Source organism: Orcinus orca, chromosome 1 (genome assembly GCF_937001465.1).
Source record: "Orcinus orca chromosome 1, mOrcOrc1.1, whole genome shotgun sequence".
NCBI classification, from domain to species: Eukaryota; Metazoa; Chordata; class Mammalia; order Artiodactyla; family Delphinidae; genus Orcinus; species Orcinus orca.
This window is the reverse complement of record NC_064559.1, coordinates 109,066,232-109,092,626: the sequence shown is the minus strand read 5'-3', so window position 1 is coordinate 109,092,626 and position 26,395 is coordinate 109,066,232. Positions and strand designations below refer to the sequence as shown.

At 47.2% G+C, this 26,395-nt stretch overlaps 1 protein-coding gene across 5 annotated transcripts; it reads left to right on the top strand.

Moving 5' to 3' along the window:
- The first annotated feature begins 4,258 nt into the window (after positions 1–4,258).
- Positions 4,259–26,190, top strand: TENT5C (terminal nucleotidyltransferase 5C). Of its 5 annotated transcripts, none has more exons than XM_033436566.2 (2): positions 4,259–4,279; positions 20,684–26,190. In XM_033436566.2, exon 2 carries the CDS (start codon positions 20,710–20,712, stop codon positions 21,883–21,885), a length of 1,176 nt encoding a protein of 391 aa, XP_033292457.1. In that variant the 5' UTR covers positions 4,259–4,279; positions 20,684–20,709; the 3' UTR covers positions 21,886–26,190. The 5 variants fall into 5 exon arrangements, with proteins under 5 accessions (XP_033292457.1, XP_004263297.1, XP_033292467.1 ...); XM_004263249.4 differs by lacking the exon at positions 4,259–4,279 and adding an exon at positions 4,765–4,911; XM_033436576.2 differs by lacking the exon at positions 4,259–4,279 and adding an exon at positions 4,800–4,938.
- Positions 26,191–26,395: the final 205 nt, after the last annotated feature.

Sequence of the window (26,395 nt, the reverse complement as noted above, 5' to 3'; positions counted from 1 at the left end):
GCGAGACAGACATCTGGGACCTAAATGTAAGGTAGGTTCAGAATGGACCCAGTGATTGGTCACGAGATATGAAACGATCAGTTGACAATTTACACTTTCATGGAATTCCTTTTCCCTGAAGGGAGATTTGAAAACTTTAATCCTCAGATAAGAGATCCAGAGCCCCAGAAGTGAAGGCAGCCATAGCAAGGTGTTGAGAATTTACCCTCCTCTGCTCTCATCCGACTTGCTTGCCAAGCTCTTCAAACAGAAAGAGAGAAAAGGGCCCAAGCTTGGCAGAGATAAATCCTGTGAACAGGGCAACTGTTCTCACATGCATTCACTACCTCATTTGATCAGCACACACCTCCACGAAGCAGGGAGGCCAGTTATCGTCGATTAGGGAGCTGAGACTCAGAGGGGCTAAGCCATTTGACAGGGATACCAGCCATCTGACTAAACCCTACATCCTTTCTCAAGTGACACTGTTAGGGTGGTGGGCAGGAAGGGTGTCTAGAGATACTACCTCAGAGGGGTGAGGTCAGCCCTGCTCATCTTTGGCATCCTCATTTCTCTGGCAGTGCCACCATCACCCCCTTCCCCTTTCTGGTCCCCCATCTTGCTTCATGCTGCCTCCGTGCCCCAGTGCTTCCACTGCCATGTCGTGCTTGAGCCTGCTGTCATAGCTGTGCCCAAAGATGCAGCCCTCTACCTCCTCCCATAAAACTCACACCTTCTTACTCCAAACCTAGCTCTCATTCTGCAACACCCAAGAAAAATATTGGTCTAAAGAAGCTGAAAAGAGACAGGGATTTACTGGCGAGAGTTCTAGGTGGGAAGTGGAAAGCTGAGTCATGCCTTGGCCCCCCCACCGAGACCTGTGAGGATGTAGAAAATGCCACTGTTCTAAAACAGGTCTGCCAGTGCTGTGGTGCTCCTTAGTTTCTCGATCTGTGTGCTAGTGACAAGTTTGTTCAGTTTGTGAAAATTTATTGAGCTGTGCTCTGATGATCTGTGTACTTCTCTATATGTCAATAAACATCAATAAAAACTTAAAAATCATTTTAAGACAAGATATTTAGATAAGGGCATTTTAATAAATGCTTACCAAGGTGATCCACCTTGGGATAAAGTAATACAAATACTTAAGACTTAAGAAAACTGATAAATGAGGATAACTGGGCACTATACAAAAGGTATTTCTAGCCTTAAAAATGAGGATTAACGATAGAATTTCCTAAGTATTTAAATTAAATCCTATTGAGACATAAAACTTCTTCAGTGTCATGGTGACAGTTGAGTCATGCCTGCATTTTAAAGACTATTTACTCCCTCTTCATTCCTTTTCTCAGCTTTCCTAGGTACAGATCAGTGAATTAAAGCAAAGGTCTTTAAATCATTTTGAATGGGCAAGGAGGCTCCAGTAATCTCGGAAGACGGTTTCAATATCTGGTCCATGTCCCATGGGCAGTACCTGCTGACTTCTCGAGGCTCCTTCCAGTTCCAGGAGGCCACATGGGGTAGAAAGAACTGTGTACTTTAAAAAACAAAACAAACAAACAAAAAAATGGGGATAAAATTCTATAAAAGTCAAGTAATGCCCCAGGAATAAAAAGAGGCTCAAAGAAAAATATATACACACATACGAATAAGGAATTTCTCTTCTGGCTCTTGGCTCTCCCCTCCCCCCTACCACAAAATTGCCTAAGGGTCAGGACGCTGAACAAAATGTGACCTAAGCAAAGATGGGACTAAATCAGGCTAGATCAAATTCTAGGTAAGAATTTCTGACCCGTGTTCTACCCTGAGGCTGCTTGCGCTAATGGTATCCATGACACACTGAAAAAGTAGAAATGGTCCTAGGACCAATGTAATGTGATAATTTGTATTTGTCTTATTGTGATCATGTACCTTGGATTTTTCTGGACAATCTGGATTTTAAGTAACTGGTCACTTTGTTTTCTTAATCGAATTTTTCATTTAATAAATATCCATTCATTCATTCAACAAAACTACTTGCCAATGGTGCTGAGCTAATTGGATATCTGTATGGGAAAAAATAACTCTTGACCCCAGACTGCACAAAAAATTAATTTGAGATGAATCATAGACCTAAATGTGAAAGTTAAGGCAACCAAGTTCCTAGAAGGAAATGAAGGAGAGGACCTCTATGGCCTTAGGCTGGGCAAAGATTTCTTAAACAGGACATTAAAAGCACTAGTCATAAAAGATAAGATTAATAAATCAGATGTCATTAAAATTAAGAATTTCTGTTTATCAAAAGATAACATCAAGAGAATGAAAAGAAAGCCACAGACTGGGAGAAGGTATTTGTAATACGTGTATTGGACAAAGGACTCATCCATGATGTGTAAAGAATTCTCACAGATCATTAAGACAGAAAACCCCCGAGAAATAGGCAAAAGACTTGAACAGGTATTTCACTAAAAGGGTATCAAAATGGCCAAAAAGCATATGAAAAGCTGCTCAACATCATTATCAGAGAAATGTAAATATAAATCACAGTGAAATATACAACCCCATTTTTAAATTGAAAAGACTGACAGTATCAACCCTGGCAAACATGTGAAGCAACCAGAAATCTCATGTCACTGGAATATAAATTGTTATGCCACTTTGGAAAAATGTTTCGCAGTATACTTAAAGCTTAATATGTGTGTATTCTATGAGCCAGCGATTCCAATCCTTGGGTATAAACCCAACATAAATGGATGTATTTCCACCAAAAGACATATATAAGAATGTTTGTAGGTCAGGGGGTAAAAAGGTTCAGAATAAGTTCTGGGGATCTAATGTACAGCATGGTGACTGTAGTTAATAATACTGTATTATATACTTGAGATTTGATCTTAGTCATTCTCACCGTACCCCACCCCCGTCCCCAAACACACACACATACATACAAAAGGTAATTATGTAAGGTGATGGATATGTTAATTAGCTTGGCTGTTAATTAGCTTCAAGGAACATGTATATCAAAACAACATGTAGTACACTTTAAATATATACAATTTTTGTTAAGTATACCTCAATAAAGCTGGTAAAAAGTATTGTTTGTAGCAGCTTCATTCATGATAGGCAAAAACCTGATGCAACTCAAACATCCACCCGTGGAATGAGTACATAAACTGTTGAATATTTACGTAATGAAATAATACGCAGCAATGGAAAAGAATGAACCATGTTATATGCAACAGCATGGATGAACTTCATAGACACATTGCTGAGTGAAAGAAGCTGGACACAGAAATGCACATACTGTGTGATTCATCCACAGGGAGTTCAAACATTGGTGATAGAGGTGAGAAGAGCGGTTACCTTTGGGGGACTCTGGATGAGAAGGGGCATGAGGAAGCTGGAGATGTTCTATGTCCTGATCTGGGTGGCAGCTACATGGGGATACACATACGTAGGAATTCATTGTTCTGTACACAAAGCACTTTACCGAATTTGTACCTCAAAAACAAAAAGTTAAAAAAAAATTAGACCACCTATCCTGATCCCTACAAGCGTTCACACCGATATCCTATCTCATTAATATTCCAGGGGACCTCCCTCTCCCCAGGGAAGGCATATACTTGAGAACTCTATCCTGGCAGACGTTGAGAACATTTATTTCAGGCAGGGATGGAAAGGGCTGGGTAGAGAAATACTTCATCTAGGAAGTAATCTTTCCTCCCACAACCTAATAGAAGATCACTACAAGCTCAATAAACGTTTATTGATAAATAATAGCAACTACAACTTGATATAGATAACAGTCACCACACACTTTATATCAGGCACTGCACTAATAGCTTTCCATTTTCTTATTACTTATATAACCCTAAAAAGCTGTCCATTTTTAGTCCCACCGTACAAGTGAGGAAACAGAGACTTATGGAGGGTTGGTTAAGTTACTTGCCCAAGGCCTTACAGATAGTTAGGTGGTGAATGTAGATTCCAACCCAGGTTAATCTGAATTTAGAACCAGGACTCGAAACCATTTGCTACGGAGTGATTGGACGGTGTCCAAGCCCCGCCTGCATGTTGTATAACATACACAACTGAGCTCTGTGACATTCTGAGTCGGGCTGAAGCTGTCACGGTTGCCAGACTTGGCGATGGATTCCTCACGGCTCTTAGTCCCACTAACTGCACACAGGTGGTAACTACGCCGGAGAACCAACGGTGCCTGCCCTTTCCCCAATGACCTCCAGCCAATTTGTTTGGGGAATCAGGAAGGCTCGACCCGCTCAGAAACCAAAAGTTTTTTCCGACTTCAAAACACACGTCGGAGGTAGGCTTGGAGATTTCACTCCCCACTCCTGGAGAGAGAACTAAAGCGAAAATCCCCAGAGGAGCAAAAGAAAAACAGGCCTGCGCGGGAGCGGAATAGAGACGGGAAAAACTTGGGCGGGATGTGGAGGGTGGTGGAGAAGTTATGTGATAGGAATGGCAGAAAAGAGCGTAGTGAAAAGCAGAAAGGAAGGGAGTCCCAGCAGCTCCAAAGTTAAGGGGGTGTCGACGCAGCCCCTCTCTATTGCGCCTGCGTAGTGCTACTCCCTTTGGCACCCCGGCCCCTTCTAGCCGCCGAAGATTTACTCGTCTCTCGGCAACCATTCACCCGAGGAGCCAATCAGAGGGCACCTTTCGCCCTGCCCTCGCCGTCAGCGCCCAGGCGGAAGGATCCCTTGGGCGACGGCTCCGCCCCGCCCCGCCCCTCGCTCCCCCGGGAGGGCAGGCTAAGGGGCGGGGGTTGGGGCGGTCGTGGCGGGCGGGGGCGTGGTCAGGTCGTTTAAGAACGGAGGGGGCGGCGGCAGGACGGTTCACTCTGTGCCGCTGCCTGGGGGCTGTAGTGACCGCGCCGCTCCTGCTGGGGGCTGCCCACGCCAAGGACCTGCATCTGTGGTCTCCTCCGCTGCCGCCCGGGTGAGTCCACGGCCCCCTCCTCTAAAGGTGCGAGGATGCGCAGTTCCGGAGAGCCGCGAGTTCTGCCCTCGGGGTGGGGTGGGGGGGTTGGGAAATCTGCCCCGGCCGAGCGGAGCTCCAGTCTTCTCCAAGCCTGGTGGGGGCACGGCGGCCAGAGGCGAGGTGCGGACAGGTGTCGGGCCTCTGTGCTCCCTTCCCCTCCAGCCCCCGCGACGTCACCCCCGCCCCCTAAACAGCCCGCCCCCGAGGGCCAGGCGAGACGCTCCGAGAGGGAGCTACAACTTTCCAGAGACTTCGGCCGGGGCTGGCAAACTTCAGCGAGTTCCTGCTCCGCGCATCGCGCAGGCTGCGCTTTGGCCGGGCGCGGGCCGGGCGGCCAAAGAGTGTGTGATGGGGCCCTTCAGCACCTTCCCCGGGTCCGACGGCGCCCGCCCCACCCCTGCCTTGCGTGCGGTCTCTCGGGCTCGCCCCGGCGCTCCCGCGGGCGCGCACACCTCGGCCGGTCGGCCGGGCGCAAATTCGACGGCGGCGGTTTCGGAAGGCGCAGTTGGAGACGCGGCGGTCAGGGGCTGCATCTGGCCGGGGAGGGGAGGGGTGGTCCCCAGGCTCGGAACCTGGGCCGGGGTTTTGAGGAGAGGGCGGAGATCCCTAACTTTTCCTGCACTCGCACTAGACTGGGGACACCGAGAGCCGCAAAGTGATCCAAGCGAGTGACTCGTGCGCTGCGCTCCTCTCGGAAACTTCTCAGGAATACTGCGTCGGTGACCTGGTTCCTCCCCTTTGAGGAGTGAAACTTGCTTAACCTGTAGTCTGAAAGCCACGGCCGTTAAGTGGAGTCGGCTAGCGGGGCCGCGGGCGGCTTAGAGGCATGGTGCCCGGGAGGTGTCGCAGTCCAGATCGCGGCGGTGGGAGGGAGTCGGAGGAGGGGGACGAACCTGACGAGTACAGGTTGGTAGCCTGTACACCTAAACGCAGAACGCCCGGAGAAAACAAAACGACGCTACCTCGAAGGAAGGGAGGACTTCCGGGGAAATGCCTGGCGAGTTTCTCTGGAGAACGCGACTTGAGCAGGGCTCACTAGAACCGAATATTAGAGCTGGACCCCGCGGGAAGGATCCCGCGGTCCCCTTCCGCTCCCCCCCTTTTTTTTTTGTCCGGAGGAAGACTTCTGCAGGGCTGACTAAATCTTTGTCTTAAGTAGGGACCTGCTGCCTTTTAACGTTTGTTTATCTGTTATGGAGTTATAACATGCAAACCGTGGACTCTTCAAGTGCACTTATTACAGTAAGCGTTTATAAAGACTTTGTAATCATTTGTATTGTGACAGTTGGTATTCAGGATATTTGGTAGGTGGGTTGGGAGCCTGAACCTCCCCAGGAAATAAAGTGAAGATTATTAAATCCTCCTGAAGTAGACTTCTGGCTTGGCCCAGCTGCCCTGCAGGGGGGATGTGAGTGGCCGTTGTTGGCTACACTAACCTTTCAACGTGAGTAACTTGGCAGGGAAGCAAGCCAGGCAGCCGTCAGGGTGGTAGGAGCGCTTACCAGGAACTGTGCCTTCTTAAACCCCCAGAGGTGTTACTGGGGGAGTGAGACCCTGCCATCCAAGGGGTTGGGGTGGGGACTAGAGAACGCTGACTTTTCTCTTCCCTTTCAGGGAAGCTCTGAGCTGGACCAGCAGGGGTTCTGCCCTTTGACATTCTTGTTTGGGAAGATGGAGAGCTTAGTATCTCTGGAGTCAAGCTTTTACTTGAGATAACTGAAACCTTGTGTCTTAAGGTATACCCACATCTTTAGCGTCCATTTATTCTCAATAAAGAGTTTTTAGAAAGCAGATTTTGGTATATTATATATAATTTTTCAGGTAGCTGTGGGTAAATTTAACCTCAAAGTGAAAAAAAACTTATTTCTCTGCCAGAAGGCCTCTAAATTGTTACCCCAAACAAAGGTCCCTAATTTCATAAGTTAGTGTGTGTCCACAGAGCGAACAGCAGCACTTTTTATGTTGAATTTCTTCCACAATACCTGCCTTGTATCCAGAGATTAAGTTGGGGTAACTGAAGGAAAGGACTGGCGTTTGGCCTGTTTGTCAGAATGACCGTGATTTGGTTGAGCACCTATGGCTCTGCCTACTAATGTGCTCAGCTCTCCTGTGCGTACAAGTAGCCACCGAAATCACATCCTGAGTTGCAGAAGCTCCCCTGCGCCACCTCTCAGTGCCGCACTGAGCCTGCGTCCCGCAGTGTTCAAGGCCAGGCCAGATTGTGCACGTCTTGCACTGCCCATCAAGTCCTCACACTTCTGAGAGTCCAAGGAACTGCCCAGCAGTAAAGATAACTTAGAGTGGACTGTAGCGTCCTTGTTCTCCCAGTGCCAGAAACTGGGCACATTCGATACAAAATTAGAAAATGCCATTATTTTTTCAACTGCTCAACTAAGTAGTACCGTGTCTTCATTTTCACCTTTGATATGTTGTGTGCATGGTGTCAGTCACTAAAGAATGACAAGCCAAGAGCAGCGAACGGACGTGGTAAACCCTTGTTGTGTTGCCGAGAAAACATCTTATGGATGCCCGGGACTAGTTTCATGAGTTAAGTTAAACTTGTGATGTTGTGTTTGGGTTTCTCGGTCTCACACGGGGCTCTGGGGTGTATCTGTTGTTGTTGTTATTGGGGGGTGGGGGTGGGGCGGGGTTTAAGGGGAAGCAGTGCAGAGTCTGAGGTGTTACTTGGGATAAAATATTACTCTGGTTAGATAAGGTCCATTGCTTTTATGTGTTGTCACTGAGGTAAACAAGGCGATATAGAAAAATGCTTTCTGCCATCTTGGTGTTTTGACTGTAACATGTTAAATAAATGGGCATAAGCAGTATTATGATGAAGCAGACACCTCTGTGTTTAAAGAAGTGTTCATGTGTTTAAAGCCACTCGGGTACAGCAGTCGTGCTGATCTCTTGTGATGCTTCTGGAACTTCTGGTTTCAAACGTTTTTATCCTTTCACTACATGCATTAATAAGGAAGCTTATATTTGGAATTTAAATGGTTTAGAGGAAGCATCTTTGTGTAGCCCAACTGTGTAAGGAAGCCTTATGAATTGTTTAGAATTAATAGATTTTGTACAGCTGGGCCCTGTAGCCTGTTCTAGAACTGTTTGCAGAAACTCTTGGAACAATAGGGAAAGACTAATGTGAAGAAATAATTGCTGATGTTAAGCAACTCTCTGTGTAGGATGTTTTTTAGTCTCAGAGCCTTTGGGAGTCTTGGTCACCCAACTGTGTAAAGTGTTTATTTCTTGGATAACAGTGACTGAGTCCGTAAGTGGTTAAGTGCTTCCTAGGTAGTAGTTTGTGCCAGGTGCCAAGCAGGCCAAGGGGATGGTATGTGAAAAGGCCTGTGGAAATGCTCTGGATGCAAGAGGAGCTGGGTCCACCTCAGAATGTCCTTGAGGCACTTGGGTTTTGCCGGTTTGTCGCAGCCGCTGGCCTGTGAGCCCCAGGAAGGCAGGGGTCTGTGCTCATTGCTGAATGCCCAGTGCAGGACCTGGCACTCAGAAGGTGTGCCTGTTAACTGGATCCAGTGCTCTGCTGGCATCCGACTGCCATTCCTCTCAGAGAGGGAAGCACACTTCAGGAGATGGCGTCCTGATGGGCCAAGGTGCTGGCACACGTTTTTGGATCGCAAGCTCCGGGCCCAGAATGCTGAGTGGCTTCGGGGCCTTTTTAAAAACGGAGGCCTCTGGTGTAGGTTTGGAGCGAGGAGCAGTGAGGACTAATTGGCCGACAGCTGAAACCCCTCAGGCTGAGCTCCAGACCCGCCCCCTTCGAGCCCTTCCCCCTGCCCATCCACCCCAGCAGAGCCTCCCAACGCGCACTCAGCCTCTCTCTCTCCACATTCACTTGGGTGCTCGTTCTGCTGAGTCTTTCTCTTTTTAACTTTTTGTTTCCCGCTGCCATCGCTGACCTGGTTTAGGGCTGCAGACAGCAGCTCCATGAGAGCTCTGGCCCAGCGCCTCTCCCTGTCTCTGGCCAGCTCTCCGTCCCGGCACCTCCGACAAACACCTTAAGAACTCGCGGGAACTGCCCCTCCCTCTAGAAGATGCGCTCCTTTGAGGACCTGTACCTTTCTGACCTTCTATTCTTTCCTGACCTCCCTTCCTAATTGACCTACCTTGCCTCATGGAATACACACTCAAATATTTGAGCAAGTTAGTGCTCCTTCTTCCTCACCAAACTTTATTTTAATCCAGCTTTGGACCCTCTCAGAGGCGTCTGATCTTACCCCATCTGGGGATCCCCTTATCCCACACCTCTTCTCATCAGTACTTCTTTGCAGTTCTACCTTGTGCCTTATTTTCTAGTTTTTTTTCAAACCTTATCTTAAATTGGATGAGCGCAAAAAGTTCCATATCTGTCTCTCGATTTGCTCCCCGTAAACACATTTTGAGAAGAAAATTATCCATGAATCTTGAACTGCTCCCACCCTGTCGTGTTGTCATAAGCTCCTCTCACCTTGCATAGCCCTTACTAGGATGGGAGAAGGGGTAATCCTCTACCTCGCCTGGCTGGCTACCCCTTATCCTCCAGACACACCCTGTTTATCCCTGACCTGCGACGGCTGAGGAGGTGGGCATCAGGACCACCGCAGCCGGCTGACTCTGTGTGGGCTTGGCCAGTCCTGGGAAGGTTGCTGACCCACATGCAGAGATGAACTGGGTGCGAACTGGGCACCTGCCGTGTGTCCAGGTGCCGGCCCTGGGGGTGTTGGGTGGGGCACTGGCGCTGCTGCTATCTCCCTTGCCCAGACCCTTTGTTGTCCTCATCCTTACCCCCTCCCTGCTTCTGAGGCTGCTTTAGTTGTGAGGACACCTGGGTTCTGGTCCTAGAAGCGCCACTGCCTCTTTCTTTAGGTTCTACCTCTTCAGTTTCTTCACTGTAAGAAGGACAGTAGAAATATGAGTCACAATTAAGTTTCTAGTAGTCACATTAAAAAGTAAAAATAAGCAGGTGAACATAATTCTGTTTAACCCGTCATGTCAAATACTATCTTTTCAATTTGTAATCAATATAAAAATATTAATGAGTTATTTTACTTTTTTCCCCCTCGTACGGAATCCTCAAAATCCAGTGTGTATTTTACGTTCACAGCACATCTCAATTTGGACTTGTCCCATTTCAGGCGCCCAACAGCTTGTGGATACATTATTGGGTGGCACAGATCTAGACCATCTGCAAAAATGTTTCACTGTTAAATCCTGATTCTCCTCGTGTGGGAGGCAAGAGGTTTTGGAGGAACTGTGTGAGCTAGGACCTATAGGCTCTAAGCTCTGCAGGGGCAGAGATCTTGGTCTCTTGCTTCCCGATAGACCGTAAGCTCCTAGAACAGTGCTTGGAATGTTGTAGGTACTCAGATATCTGAAGGAACGAAAGGAAGCTCAGTCGTTGTGGCCCCCTTGCTGATAATCGTTCACTGTGTGAGTCAGACCTGACACTGAAACACAGGATGTTTGAGTCCTAGTCCAGTGCTTGTTCTCTTGTTTGTCTATAGTTTCTTAGAGAATAATCATAAGGTAGTAATAGAATTTCGAAGAACTGAAGATAAAATCTTCTGAGATTGGCAGGGGACCAGGACTCTAACAATTTATCGACAATTAAAATTTGAAAATGGTAGAGAAAATAACTTTCATGTAAAAGGTGTCCACAAGATGCCTGATAACAGCAGCACGTGACTTGGTAGATGCTAATTTGACGACAGGCATCCCAGTGGGCCACATGCAGGGCTTGTACAGCTCACACAGGTGAAGACACCAAAGACAAGGTGGTCTGGCCTCCTCACGTGCAGTTGCTGCGGAAATAGCTACCACTCCATGGCCTTGCTCCTTCACTTTAATCCTACCCCTCCACTCCTTCCCCGCCCCCCCCCGCCCTCCTACCCCGATTTCTGTTCTCAGCAGTACTTTTGATGATGTCAGAAGGATCCCTGAGCCTGGTGGTGTTCGCTTGGGCTGCCACCATGCTTAGTACCTGGAGGTCAGGTACCTGCTGTGCGAAAGTTAACTCTGCAGGGAAGGATCTATGCAAAACTACGACTGGGGTGGAACTGGATGTGTAATTAGCATCCTCCCTGAAATGGGGGCGGCTCATGCTCAGGTATCCGTAAAGGGGGGTATATGTCCAAAGCAGGAGAAATGCTACATTTGAGCAACTGAGAGTGCTTGTCTCTTTCCTGATAAGGCCCACGGGTTGCTGCTGGTGATGAGGTGGGGCTTTTAGCTGACTGAGGCCCTCATTTTGGACAACTAACAACAGTTCAAAGCTCTGAACTAGAAAGTTAGATGGTAAATTCGTTTGTGGACACAGCCCTTGATAAAAACCTGGGGGCTGTCAGCCCTTAAACCCTACGGGTTGTGTGTAAACTTGTTCATCTTTACAGTAAAGTCTCCTAGGAATTGTCCTATTTTCCTCAGCCTAGTCAGTCTCTAAAACTGTAGGGCCAGCTCTGGGGATCTCTTTAAATGAGTTCAGACTAGTAACATCTCTGCCTTAGAAACAGGCATTTGGTAGGAGGGAGGGAGGTACCCAGGAGCAGCAAGGATTATTTCCAGTCCAAGTTGAGTATGCAGCACTTAATCATGCTGACACCTTGGAAAAAATCAAGGCTTCTATGCCTCTCTCCCATCCAGAGATATCTGTGTTCTGACCTTGTTAATACTTACATTTGCAACGATTCAGGGTGTTCCTTTAAGCGCTTGAACTTCTGTGGTGTCCCTGTTACAACATCCGGGACAGTGTTTTTATTCTGTCTCACGTTGTTTTGCTGCCACAGCGTGAGTTCTTCCAGCGTTATCTCTCCAACCACACTTACTTAAGCGTCCTATTTTGAAAGACAGGAAAGAGCTTTCTGTTTGGAGTCGTCTCAGGGCGGGTGTCTGTGGACGGGGCCCAGGCACTGATAACCGTGAAGACTGTATGTTGGCATCAGTGGGGAGGGAGCGCTTGTGAGGGCCCTCCCGCTGGGAAAGCCTGGGCAGAGCGACGGGGCACTGGCCTTTCTTCCCGCTTCTGCTTCCATCTGGGACACTCTTTGCCTTTGGCTCAGGCAGCATCCCTGTTGCCGTGGGAATTGAACCAAATTTTTAGACTCTAGTACACATGAGCGCTGAATGGCTAGGAGGATGCTGCTAACCCTGAGAAAATAGGTTGAGGCCTCTGGCTGAACGTGCTGGAGCTGAGTGAGAAAAGACCACCTGCGGGGTTTGTTGTGTCCCTGACCGAGAGCAGTTTTCCCCGGGCGCAGCTTTGTGGCATGGGGCACTTATATCTTTGGACTGAGGTAGAGTGTGTTTGTGGGTGTTTGAGTGAGCAGCTGTAAGCATAACTTCTTGTAAAAAGTTAACAAAGGATAAATTTTCTTGTCCTTTTAATAAGCGAGGCATTATTTTATCTGGTTCTGTTGCTTTGGGCTGTCTACTAATGGAAATTCTTATTCAGGTACCTGAACCACAGGTGTGGTCTCAGTGATCTGTGACTTCGAAGTGTGTTTGGGGGCAGCGGGGAGCGTCTCCAGAATGTGGCCTCCTCCCAGGTGGTGGGCTGGGGGCCCTGCCGAGGGGCTGGCAGCTGGCAGACAAAAGGCTTCCTCAGGCTTCCCTCTGGTCCTAGATGACTTTGACCTTCACCTCCCTAGGAATTCAAGGAGTAAGGGAGGATTTCTCTGCAGAAGGCTGAATCCCTGTTGACCCTGGTTTTTCTCCTTTTTGCCCCCTTATCTGCTGCAGCATATATCAAGTCCGTGGTCATTCCAAGTCCCTGGCTCTCTCTCGAGGGTGAAAGGATCTCAGGGGTCAGACTGCACACAGGTGGGAAAAGGGGCAGGTGTCCAGTCTTAGGTTCAACGTGCAGGCCTTCGTCAGTCTGTTCCAGGCTGTTTCTGTTTCAAGTCTGTTCCAGCTCTCCTTCCTGTGCCAGCCCTTGGGGTCCTGATCACTTCTTGCCAATCTACCTACCTTCTCTCTGCAGCTCCCGTTGGGTTATTTGTTCTTGGATCTGATAAAGTTACCGTCTTGTCGGCAGGGAGTGTCTTGTTCTGTTGCTTCATCCGCAGATTCACAATCCTGATCTTCCAGCCACCAGAGTGACTCCCAGCAGCTGTTCCTTTATTCTGTGAGCAGGGCATGTGCCTTCGTTGCAGGTCCAGACCAGGATCAGCCCATTCCTAAAAGCTCTCTCCTGTGCTATTATTTTTTCCTCTTAATACTTGCCCAGTAAGCTGACTATCCCAGCTCCTTCCACTCCTGGCTCCTCTCTCCCTTCAGGACTTGCTTTCTCTGAAATCACCACTGCCTCCCAACCTGGCTGGTATCCTGGAGCTTCCTCAGAAATGAGGATCCTAGGCCTTCATCTTTCAGCCATTGTTCCTTTACAACAAACATTCGCATGACTACACTTAATTATGTTCATTCTGGTGGCTCCCATCAGGCTGGACACACGCCCAAATCCGTGACGGTTTTGAGGGAGGGAGTTTCTGTACTGACAGTTGTTAGTTACTTTCATTCTAAATGCTTCTGCCTGCTTGCAGCACTTGCCGTCTGGCCTTACTCCACGCAGGGGGCCTTAACACTTGTAGCCAACTTCTTTCCCACCCTCTGATAACAAAGCTTCATACCTTTCTTCTCTATCTCCTTCCTACAACTACCTGAACAACCAGCTTACCTTCAAAGCCCTGCCCTCACCCCAACACGGATACCAAAGCTGCCTGCCAACTAGGACGCCTCCTAAGTCCCATTTCTGCCACTTCCCAGCAGTGCGTCCTTGGACAGTTAACAACGTGTGTATCCTCTTTGTTCTCCAGTTTCCCCACCTGTGAAAGTAGTGAAATAGTATCTCCCGTACAGGCTTGTTGTAGGAACCGGATGGGTTGATCCAGGTGAACTTACAGCACTGTTTCGCCGCCTGTTTGGGACACTGTCAAATAGTTTGGTGGCTCATAGGGCACCTGGCCAAACATCTGGTCACACTTGGCGTCCCCTGGCTGTGGCCGTCTCTACAGGAAGAGCCTGCACTCAAGCAGGCAGTGAAGGCTGGTTGACTGAAGCTTTGCTGTCTTCAGCGTGTACAGTGGGGATAAGGGCCGATGGGAAGGTAAGGCGTCGCAGTCGTAGAGTTGGCAGAAGGTAGCTCCTTTTTTTGGGATAAGACCAGTACAATTTCCGTTTTAGAAAAGATCGCTTTGGTAGCAGTGAGCTCTGGTCATCCCAGTGCACGTGTGGGTTTGTAGCTTAAGAGCTTATTGCCTTCTCGCCCCCACCGCCCACCAGTGGCAGAACTTGACCTTGGTGGAAGTTGTTTCCAGTTCCAAGAGTCAGAACATTAGGTCCAGAGCTGAGGATCTGGGGTCAATTTGCTGAATCTTTCCTGATCCTTATTCTTTGTGTAAAAGGGACAGTTGTCGCTTCCTCAGAGTGCTTGTGGGGATGAATGGGAGTGGACGTGAAGTGGCTTGTACTGAGTACTCTTCTGCCTGCTTGCCCACACACCTCTACGCCTTCATTTTAGAGGAGAAAAAGAAATAGGCCCAGAGCTGTGGTTTCCATTCTGTCAGCTAGATGAAGGAAGAGGTGGGATGGGATGTTATGACGAGTGTTGCCATCTACTTTCACTTCTGCTTAAATTCTCTAAGCTTCTATAGGCAAGGAAGTAGTTTCTTTTTGCTTAAAGTGCCCTCAGTTGTACACGGAGGAGAAGATGATGTGTGGGAGATCGCAGCCACGGGCACATGGGTCCCCCCCTGGGCCAGGAGCCGGGGACGGCAGGGGTCTTTGTGCCCCACACACACCTCCCTTGGAGTCTGTCACCAGTCAGTCCACCGCGCATGGCTGGATCTCTGACCCTGAGCTGGAAAGGGTCTCTAGGAAGATCCAGGCCATTGGGGTAACATCCGGTTAACAGCACATTGTCATCAAAGGAATGCTGTAACGTGTTTGAGTTTCTTTTGTGTTCTTAAGCCCACGGCAGGGTCAGGGGAAGTGGGTGCCGTTCAGTTGTCTGTGGGCTAGGTGGGCTGCCATAGCTGAGAGCGCCTCTTTCATGCTGCGGCACTTCCATGAAACCTTCTGGAGCTTCCATGTCAGATGTCACAGGCCTAGGCTTAAATATATACCGTCTTTAACTTCACGGATATACATCTCCACACATGCCAAGGAGACTCTGGGCATTTCTACAGCTAAGGCCAGGCACAAACAAATCAGTGTTGATTTGACCCAAGCCCTCGTCCATAAGGCCTAGACGTATTACAAGTGCTCTTAGCGTTCATCTCCAACCTGTCCATCTGCCTGTCCTCTTGCCTACCCGGAGTCCCCTCGTGCTCTCGTAGCCTCTGTCACTCTTGTTTCTGGGATCTAGATAAGGCAGGGAGCAGCAGTAGAAATAACTTTTTTTTTTTTTCTCTTTTCAATGAGGGCTCAAACTGGTTTTCAGATCAGCCTGCCCCGAGTGTGCCAGGCAGTGGGAAACAAAGGAAAGTTAGTGTGCTCAGGGAGCTTGGTTTACTCTTTGGGCTTAGTTCGTCTTTTCCTCTCACCTTCTGCTGCCATCTCTACAAACTCGTTTTCCACTCATGTGTGTATTTTATCCTTCTGCTGCAGCCAGATGCTAAAAGAAAAGGGAATTCAGGGGAACCTGAGATAGTCATTCATCACAAGTCAAACTTTTTAGAAGATTAAGTAGCTTAAACGGAGCAGGCAGCTGGTCGTCCTCACTTGTAAAAAGGTGCCTGAATTTTCAAATCAGTGAGAAATCACGGTTCCCAGCTTTCCCAGTTTCTAGTGCAAAATACAAGGCATCTGCTTCTCAGACAAGTAAAGGGAAATCAAACACTTTAGTCTGAATTTACCAGGCTGCAAGTTAATTTTTTTTCTAGTTACTATTTCGTTAATTCTGCTAATTAGAATTTGCCTTTAACCAGAGCCTTTCATGAATTGAGACTGTGTGTTTCAAGTGATTCTTTTATACGGGGATTATATCAATGTTGATCTCAAGTGGTTAATTAAAACTAAAACCGTTACACGACGCTCTGGTGTGTTATCTAAGCACTAAGGGCCTATGACTTGGATTCATTCTGGTAATACGTTTGTCTAAGTAACCTGTAAATGTACTTTTGATATTTGAAATTGTTTGGATGGGTGAGGGAAAACAAAGGATTCATTTCTAATAGGCACCGATAACTTACGTTGGGCTCTTCTAATAAGCTAAACAACAAATATAACTCAGCCTAAATTTGAGCCTTCAACAGCTTCGAGAGCTGCTCCAGATCTATGGCACAGTAAATTGGGAGAATTAAAAACTATACCATGGACTGGGCACATGTTCTGCACTGTGCTTTTATATAGACTACTTTTTTCTAAGAGTTAACTCCATTATTGATATATGTGTCAGAAGTCGTTGACATGGAAGATGCCAACTATAGGCATCTTAGGTTTCTGAAAAAGTGTTTACTGCATTTATTAAGGTTCTTGCAACTGTAGCCAGTAACCAACAGCACCATGAGGGTAGCTGTAATACGTCTGAAATGAGACATAGTAATTCTTGTAAAACTACAGAAAACATTTTTGGATACTAAACATAGAATGACACTAGATGAGATGACTTATCCATCGTTTTGAAAGTTTTGGGGTTTTTTTTTTTTGGATAAACAACAGACATCATCTTTTAAACACCGCAGAAGTAGAAAATTGACTAAAAGCCATTCCAGATAAACACTGTCCCTCCTCCTCTGCCTGCCCCTCTAGAGATCGGTTTTTAGGCTTGGAGGGGAAGCTTCTAAGTGTATTCGGTTTTGGCACGTGGATACAGGGATGGTGGGGAGGGCTAGGAGGAAAGGAATTGAAGGAATTAAACAAGGTAGCAGATTAGACGGCTCAAAGGGGAGAGATTTTGGAATATGGCTCATAAGATTTTAACTTTTTTCAACTAATACATATGTAGGTTCCAAATTCAAAAGAGATAAAATAAGTCTTCTTTGTACCCTGTGCCCCAGCCTAGAAGTGGTATTTGGTGTAAGCTGAACTACTTGGATATCCTTCCGGAGATTTTTGATTGTGTAAGCATAGACTTGTGCTTTTACACACGCAGTTTCACACTTGCTTTTTCTTAATCAGTCTTGATAAGCATTTCATATTCATACAGATAGAGCAGCCACCATTCTTTTGGACAACTGCAGGCATTTGTGTCCTGTTGCATACATGCATCGAGTCATTTAACTTCCTTTACCGATGACTCTTTGTAGCTTTATAAATAATTCCTCAGCGAATATCCTTGCGCATACTTGCGTGTACACTCATAGGATAAAATCCAAAGTGGACTTCCTAGAAGTAGAATTGCTGTGCCAGAGAGTGTGTCCACTTAAACTGAGGGTCCCATGCTGTTCTTCAGAGAGAGCCCACGGGCAGTGTACCAGAAGTGTCTGCTTCTCGGTCTTTGCCAATCTGATAGGGAAAGATGATACACTGGAGTCTAAATCTGCCCACCCCTTAAGGTAAGTTTGAATATGTTAAGTGTCTGAGCCACTGTTAATGTCCTTTGCCCCTTCTTTTATGTTGGGGTTCTAGTATTCCTGATGTGTAGGAGCTCCTTATTCATTAAGGAAATGACTGCTTTGTCTAATGTTACAAGTATTTTCCTGGTTTTGTCTTCTCACGTCTTTATGGTGTTTTCACCATGTAGATGTTTTAATTTTTATATAGGCAAATGTATCAATTTTTTGCGACTTCTGTGTGATTTAGAAAGGAATACCCATTCTATGTAAATTTACATAAATTTCATGTTTTTCTGGTATTGTTAGGGTTTCATCCTTTTACACTTAAGTCTTTGATTCATCCATCTAGATCTTAGATTGGCACACACTAAGGAGCCATCCTTGCTTATTTTTAAAATCTAGAAAACTATCCAGATGGCTCAAAAATTTCCCTTTACTATTTCGAATGCCTCCTTTTTATACACTAAATCCCCTTATGTACTAGATTTTCATTCTAGATTTAAAAAATTCGGTTTCATCTCTTTGTCTGCCTTTGCCTGCCCATATCATTGCTGTTATCGGTTATTGTAGCTTCATAATATCTCTTACCAGAGGCTAGTAGACATCATTCCAATGTTTAATAACTTCTCTGGCTATTCCTGCCCCTCTTCCCATTAGAACCTTACGAATTTTCAGTCTAAAATAGATTCTAACTTTGAATCTACTACAATGTCAGAGATTTTAAAATATGTGAACATTTTCATGCATAGGTACTACACCTCCCACCCTCCACCCCCGCCCCAAGAATGAGTGGTAGCTTTCCTCAGATTCTCTCTGGTCTTAGATGTTCCGCTTCTAATGTTAAGAGCTACTGTTCTAGAGGTGGGAGTAGTCCTGCCTCTAGATGACTCCTTTTTTTTAACAAGTCCTTAAAAAAAGGCACGAGTCAAAAGTGATTCCTACAACTATTCTCCTCTACAACATTATCGAGTTTCTTCCTAGAGATTTTCTTAAAACTAATTGTTCCTTCTTTTCCAAGTACTGATCGAATTGCAGCTCCTCTGTGGCTGTGACTTCTGATGCCCACATCAGAAACCCGAGCCTTGGAAGCACACTAACAGCTGATACACAGGGTAAAGCAAGTTGTATTTTTATAGGTAAATCAACACACCTGGCAGAAATCTATGTCACTAAATCATAGTTTAACAGTGTTTCAAAACAAAGCTGGACCCATACCTTTCTGTAACCATTTGAACTAATCGTGTAGTGCCCTACACACTTGGCACAAGTGGAACGTGTGCTACGCTCGTCATTAAAGGGGCCACAAAGAACCAAGCGCATATAGAGCACGTTAAAAAGAGATCTCTACTGTCCCAAATCTGACTTGAAACCAAAGGACGGCCTCAGTAAACATCAGGTATTTCATCACAAATTTTGCATGGTATCCGTAACTTAGAAGTGCTTTGGTAGGATAATCTAGATAGCCTAGGGCTTTCTAATGCTGTCCAAACAGGTTTGAAGGAAAACGTTTACCTTCCCTTTGGCAAGTATTCTTCAGTAGCAAGCAGAAGAGTGCCCATCCCCCATTGGCCTTCCTGGAGCCTGCTTTAATCACGTGATCTACTTTCCCATGGCCGACTAAGCGAATTCAGTCCCTTAACCTACATACTAAAGGGAGCCTGTGATCTGGCCTGAGAAGAGGCGCATGATGGCCGGACTGGACAACTTGTCAAGTCTCGGCTGTCTTCTGCCCCTCAATCCCCAGCTGAGAGCTCTTGTTGCCTTTCTGTCAGCTGTGTCCCCGCCCCATAAATGAGCTCCTCTGTGGCCTTCCCGTTCGCCCCAATCAACTGACACTTCTTCTACCTTCATATTACGTTTTCTTTCGCCGACACACTGCCTCATATTGAGACATTGTGTTCTCACCCTCCTCCTTGACGGCCAGCTCCCAGAAAGCTCGTCTTGGTGTGTCCAATGGTGCCCCCAACATGGATCGACAACCATCCCATTGATCTGAGCTCTATAGATAAGGCGAGGTCCCTGGCGCCAGTGCAGGACTAAAAACCCAAGCTGGAACCCCAGGACCACGCACGCTGGACGTGCTTTCAAAGGCAGCTGCTTCCAAACAATGAAGCTGCAGGTCATTGGGATGGATTCTGTGTGTCTAGCGAGTCAGAAAAGTGAAGGGGGGGCCAAACTTTCTGTTTGCAGTGAAGTCTGAGGGCAGCGCCTCAGCCTTTTACATCCATCTAGCTAATATGTGACCCATGTGGATCCAAAGCACCTGGGCTTTCTAATGTATCCGTTTTTGTTATTACATATTAGCATTTCCAGGGGATCTGTCGTTTCATTTTCTGAACAATATAACTTAGTTGAAAATTACTTTGGTAACCTTGTGGTTCTAGCCGGTGATGTGCGAGAAACATGTTTTGCTCCTAGTACTGAGTGCTAACTTTGTTCTCCTTGGGTAGACTGCAGGGATTCTTTTTCAAAACACAGTTGAAAAATCACACTGCCCTGAGGAGGTTTTCCATATCCTGTGTGGGGCCTCCTTGCTGGGCAGAGCGGTTCCACTGCTTGGCTGACCTAACCCTTTGTTACTCAGGAATTTTGTCATTCAGACACCTCCTTGGTCCTCCCCTGGGTACCAGGATTGTTTGTTACGGGGCAGACAGCTCCCGTAAGTGAAGAGGATATCGGCGTATTTGATTCTAGCAGGACTAAGCCCAGGGTTGAGAAGAGAAGGAAGCTTCTCTTGTGGATCCTGTGTTCTGTGTGGGCATTGTCCCGAGGTATCAACCAGCTCAGGATGTAGTTAGGGAGCCCAAAGCAGGAGAGGTGATTTCCATGGAAAACAAGGAAAATCAGCAAAACCTATAGACCCTCTACTGAATAATGTTGTGTTTAGGTTACTCGGTTTAGTAAGTTTGTCTGCTTCCCTTCACACACAGACTCCACCCCCGACCCTACCCTCATGCAGACAAAACGGGCAAAACAAACAAACCCCACAGAAAACAAAAGTCCGAAGTTGTCAGATTTGGTGTAGAGTAAGTTTATGTGTATATCGTCCTTACTCCATGCAGGCACTGTTCTTAACGTGCTTAAACTCACTTAATCCTCAGCAGCAGCACCGGGCAGCAGGTGCTCTTGGCCACTTTGCAGTAAGGAAGATGTTCAGAGAGAAACCGGCATCGTCTCTGAGTCCCTGGAGCTGCTTTGCCACATAGAAGTGAATCCTCACTCTGTTTCTCTTCCCTCTCTTTCAGTTTCCCCGGCAAGAACATCCCCCAAGATGGCAGAGGAGAGCCCCAGTACCAGCGACTGCGTGTCCTTCAGCGTGCTCACCTGGGACCAGGTGAGCCGGCTGCATGAGGTCCTGACCGAGGTCGTACCCATCCACGGACGAGGCAACTTCCCCACCTTGGAGATCACGCTGAAGGACATCGTGCAGACAGTCCGCGGCCGGCTGGAGGAGGCGGGCATCAAAGTGCAGGACGTCCGGCTGAACGGCTCCGCGGCCGGCCACGTCTTGGTCAAAGACAACGGGTTGGGTTGCAAAGACCTGGACCTCATCTTTCACGTGGCTCTGCCCACGGAGGCCGAGTTTCAGCTGGTCAGGGATGTGGTTCTGTGCTCCCTCCTGAACTTCCTGCCGGAGGGCGTGAACAAGCTGCGGATCAGCCCAGTCACCCTGAAGGAGGCGTACGTCCAGAAGCTGGTGAAGGTGCGCACGGACACCGACCGCTGGAGTCTGATCTCCCTCTCCAACAAGAACGGGCGGAACGTGGAGCTGAAGTTCGTGGACTCCATCCGGCGTCAGTTCGAGTTCAGTGTGGACTCTTTCCAGATCATCCTGGACTCCCTGCTCTTCTTCTACGACTGCTCCAGCCACCCCGTCTCCGAGCACCTGCACCCCACTGTCATCGGGGAGAGCGTGTACGGGGACTTCGAGGAAGCCCTGGACCACCTGCAGAACAGACTCATCGCCACCAAGAACCCCGAGGAGATCCGGGGCGGGGGGCTGCTCAAGTACAGCAACCTCCTGGTGCGGGACTTCAGGCCCACCGACCAGGACGAGATCAAGACCCTGGAGCGCTACATGTGTTCCCGCTTCTTCATCGACTTCCCCGACATCCTTGAGCAGCAGAGGAAGCTGGAGACCTACCTGCAGAACCACTTCGCTGAGGAGGAGAGGAGCAAGTACGACTACCTCATGACCCTGCGCAGGGTAGTGAACGAGAGCACCGTGTGCCTCATGGGCCACGAGCGCAGGCAGACCCTGAACCTCATCTCCCTGCTGGCCCTGCGCGTGCTGGCCGAGCAGAACATCATCCCCAATGCCACCACCGTCACCTGTTACTACCAGCCCGCGCCGTACGTCAGCGACGGCAACTTCAACAATTACTACGTGGCCCACCCTCCGGTCACCTACAGCCAGCCCTACCCCACCTGGCTGCCCTGTAACTAACCTTGAGACCTGAGGGTTTCCGCAGGGGGAGCCCCCGTAGGGCGAGGGCTCTCAGGTAGGGGAGACTCCTTCTAGATGTAGATGTTTGGCTTTTAAAGGGGAACTCAGCTCTGATTATGCTTTTTTTTTTTTTTTTTTCTTTGTGTGCCCATTGGAATGGGTCTCCAGTATATCATGAGCCAACCCTAAAGGGACCTGTTATTCCAGGGCCACTTTGGAAAATGCTATAGGAACTATGACCCATCCACATCTTTCCAAGACAGACACTAACATGCCGTGTTCCAGACGTCGGCACGGGGCCGTCTGAGCTCCGTGCGGTCGTTGAGCTTGGGAAACACGTGGGCAGTGTAGAAGTCTCCAGCTGCTGGGCTTCTCACTGGAGCCTAGGGTAGGGGATGTCGGCCCTCACTTGGAATCCTCAGCACTTACGTGAAAGTTGTGCGGATGGTCTATTTTCTTGTGTCAATTTTAGTCCCGCAGAAAATGGTAAACATGAGGGTGCTCTTGTGGCTTAATTTTTGTTCAAGGGACTAAATTGCTTATGTTTATTCTCGGTCAGCAGAGCTGAGGATTTCTCTCCTCAATAAACCAAAGCCGATAGCTGGAGAATTACTATCTGGTTGGAAGTGGTTTATGGTTTAGATGCCGTGCTATCACGAGGAGTTGTGAGATAATTGCTGAGAAAAAAAAAAAAATTAAAAAAAAAAGACCTTTTCTTGAAATGTAACTTGAAAACAAAATAAACTGTGCAACATAACGTTCGGTAGAATTGTGGTGGGGGATTGTAAATAGGAAACGTGAATGTTCAATTTTTCTTTTCTTAAAAGTGAGGAATTCTTATTGAACGACACTTTTTTGTTTCCCTCATCAGCTCATCACTTTTGTTTTGCTCTTCCCAAGACTAAGGATTGTGCCGAGTCTAGGGTCATTGCCGTAACTGATGTGAGGGTCTTCCCATGTTTTAATCGGAAACCCATTTTGGTCACATTCCAAGTATGACCGGCTGTTTTTTTCTGGAGTACTTTGGCCGATTTCTGTTTTTGTTTTTTCAAAAATAGTGGTTTCCTTCTCCAGGCTTTTTGGACCGCGAACCAATCCAGGGATTTCAGTAGATCCGAGTGACCTGTGGAATGGTCCGCGCCTGCGGGCAGAGTTCTCTGGTTTAGAATTGCTTTAGATTCGCACCTGCTGTCCCCGTGCTGCGTGTGAGGCGGGCGCTCCTTCCATCAGCGGGGCCTCGTGTGTGTCCGAGCCCCCGAGGCATCCTCAAGAGGGTTCCTGCTGGTGTATTTGGGAAGAATTGAGAGGATGAAGAAGAAGAATCTTCCTTACGCTGGTAGATTGACCAGACTTGTTTATACTCTGCACTTTAGAAGGCAAACAGTGTTAATCTCTAGTCTGAAGCAAGCTTAGCAAATGGGAGAATTCTAGGCTACTGTCGCGTTCCCAGTAGAGGAAGGGACTTTGTGTTTCGAAGCTTTTCGTGGGATCTCTTAGAAAGCGTCACGTTAGGGTGTCAAGGGCAAAGAAACTCCATGTTGCCAGCCAGCTTCGTTTCTTGAGTGATTTAATTAAATCCATGCTCCTGGGTTTTACTTTCTCTTGTGGCCATAAAGATCCCAAGCCCTGAGTGATTGCTTTCTCCTTGCTTGAAGCAATGAAGTTACCTTAATGCTTAGTGGGAAAGGAGTGGTGTACCTTTTTCTGAAGATTATATTTTCAGGTTTTTCTCTGGAATATGTTGTCCTCTTGAAAGCAGATCGGGCATGACTGAAACCCGAGGCTTAGTTGGTATCCATGTTGTGGACTAGTTGAGTAGAAGCCACTTCTTAGCGTAACCAGCTTCTGTTTCCCTGTGAACCAGTAGTTAGATTTGAATTCACTGGCTTTGAGTCAAGGCTGGTTCTACCTTGAGGCAGGTCCTGGGGTGCTTCAGTGTTAAAAAGGGCAGTGAAGAGTGAGCCCCAACTTTAAAAACTCTGTGGTCATCCATGACCTTAAAAGGCTGCCATTGTTGTCAGATGGCAACATGTTTGCACAAAGATGACAGATCTGTTTAACCAAAGCTCTGAAATGTGACAAAGCCGCCAGCATAAGCACTTGCTCTCAGAAGTCAGTATTGCTTCTACTAGAAGGCTTGTGGATCAGGGTAACGAGGGTCCGGATGAAGATGGGATCAGAACTGCATCAAGTCATTAAATTTCCGGTTTGTCCTTGGCGTTCTGTCTGCTATCTGGTACTAGTCCTCCTTTAAGGATGAAGGGAGGCACAGAAGTTGCTAGAAATCCCCAGCCCCCCCAGTTATTTACCACCATTGCACGATGGCCATCTCGATAGACTCCCTTCACCTGAAGTTCTTAGTCAGCCCAGCTGTTTTGAAGTTTGAGGGTAGACCTGTGTTCCAGCACCATCAGGGTAAAAAGCTACCCTCGCCCAAAGCTGCACTTTTAAATCCCACCCTGGTCTAGTGTTGTCTCCATCTGCTCTGTGAGCCTCTTGCCTGCCGCAGAACAGGTAACCTTGAATTTCAGGTGTCTGGAAATTCTAGCTGGAACCTGCCTTTTGTGCTGCTCACACAAGCACCAGGTACTCTGAACTTGTACTGAGTCCAGTGGTTCCTCTTCTTTGTGTGTTGAGTAATATGAAACTTGGCAGTGGCAAAGGGCACTAAAGTTTAAGTGCAAGTTCTAATATAAATGGAAGCAGCCTCATTTGCTTCGGGACTCTTAGCAGTTTTCGGATGCTTCCTGCGGGCATGTTACCCCAGCCTGCTTCTTGGAATCAGGCTGAGCAGCTGTGAGATTAAAGCTGTACCTTTTCCCCCATGCGTTGGCAGAAGAGGACACGCTAAATTCCTGGCCTCGAGCTTCATCTCACCTTTAAATCTTACCTTGGCAGTGAGACACTATTCCTCACTCAATAACTTCAACTCTGAAACTAAACTACATCACCGACACTTTCAAATCAGGGTTCCTGCTGACTGCACGTGGGAGGTGGCATGGCTCACAGCTGGAGGGCCTCGCAGGTGGGGAGAGGCGGGTAGGAAAGATGCTGGGTTCCTGGTGTGTGGCAACAGATGTGGTTTGGCATTCAAGAGTTTGTTTTTTTTTTTCCCCCAGTTTGATATTTCCCCCCCTGCCCCCGCCCCGGGGATTTGAGTCACAGAGAACTGTGTGTGAACGTGTGTTTTGTGGTGATGCAATAATAATGAAATTGCTAAAGCCCTGAATGTGCTTGTCCTTCAGCCTGTCTGCTAGCGCTAGCCCCTTACCTTCATGGTAGATTAGGATTTTAACCTAGTCCTGCTTTGTTAACTTTGGGAAATGGTACCACTCAAAAGCAACTTCCTAACTTTAGGAATACCTCCTTTCTAGTTCACTTTCTGGTACCAGTGCCTTGTTTTAGGATGCAGCTGGACTCTGAGCTCAAATGTCCTCTTCCAGAGAATAAATGATAGTGATCTAGTCGTGAGCAGAGACCCTAATGCTCCTTGGGGCCATTGCTTCCCGGGTATCTGATGGGCTCCACACTAGGGAAGAACCCTTGGGGTAGATTCTGTGAGGTGGAAGAACATCCAGGTGCCAAGGTTAGACTCGATTTTTAACCTGGCAGAGACCAGAATGTCACAGCTGACTTTGGAACATACTCCAGTTCGGCCAGTTCCATTCAGAGGACCAAGGGAGGGGTGTGTAGCAGGGGATGTGTTTAAAGAGACCTGGCAAGTTTTCAGGATTATTTGTGGAGACTTCCAAAGTGAGGATCAGGAAAGAAAATGCTTTTCTTCTGAGTTCAAGTTCTAAATCTTGTTTACCTATCCCTTAAAGAATAGTTTAAGTGGAAGCAAAAGAAAATGCTTGGAGTTTTGCCTGGGCTAGTGAGGGGTGGTGCAAATTGTCATGTGTGTTTGCATAGGAAGGTGAGAAGACCATCCGCTAAAGAGGAAGTCGTTAAATAATATGGATCTGTGGGTGTTTTAAAACTCAAGCAATCTGGTCTTTTTTTTTTTTTTTCATGAATTTAAAATAAACTCACTGCTTTAGGAAAATTAGGTTTTCATCCATTAATTTCCAACTTACTATAGATGAAAAGATACAAATTAGACTAAATTGGAAGCTTTTTTGTTATTGTATACTTGCGTAGCCTTTCAAATACTAATTTCCTAGGATATGTGAGGTTTCCTCTTTGGTGTAATGGCCACTGACCTTCTTATGGGATGCAGGTGAAATCACTTGTCAATGCAAAATGTGTTAGAACTTGATGAAATAAAGCTTTGAGTTTGAGAAATAAAGCTATATTTAAAAAGACCATGTCAGTTCTGCGCATTTCTTTATGTCTCTTCAACGGCGAACTTGTTTTAGGTTTCAGGAAACACGTTGCACAGCGGTCAGCGGTTATCAGCCTTGGATACTTGTCTGAAAGGTGGTGCTTTTCTCTGTGTGGTTACCTCGGGGGCTGCAATTCCCTTGATATTTGGATTTAAACTGAGCTTTGTTATCGACCACAGCATCTT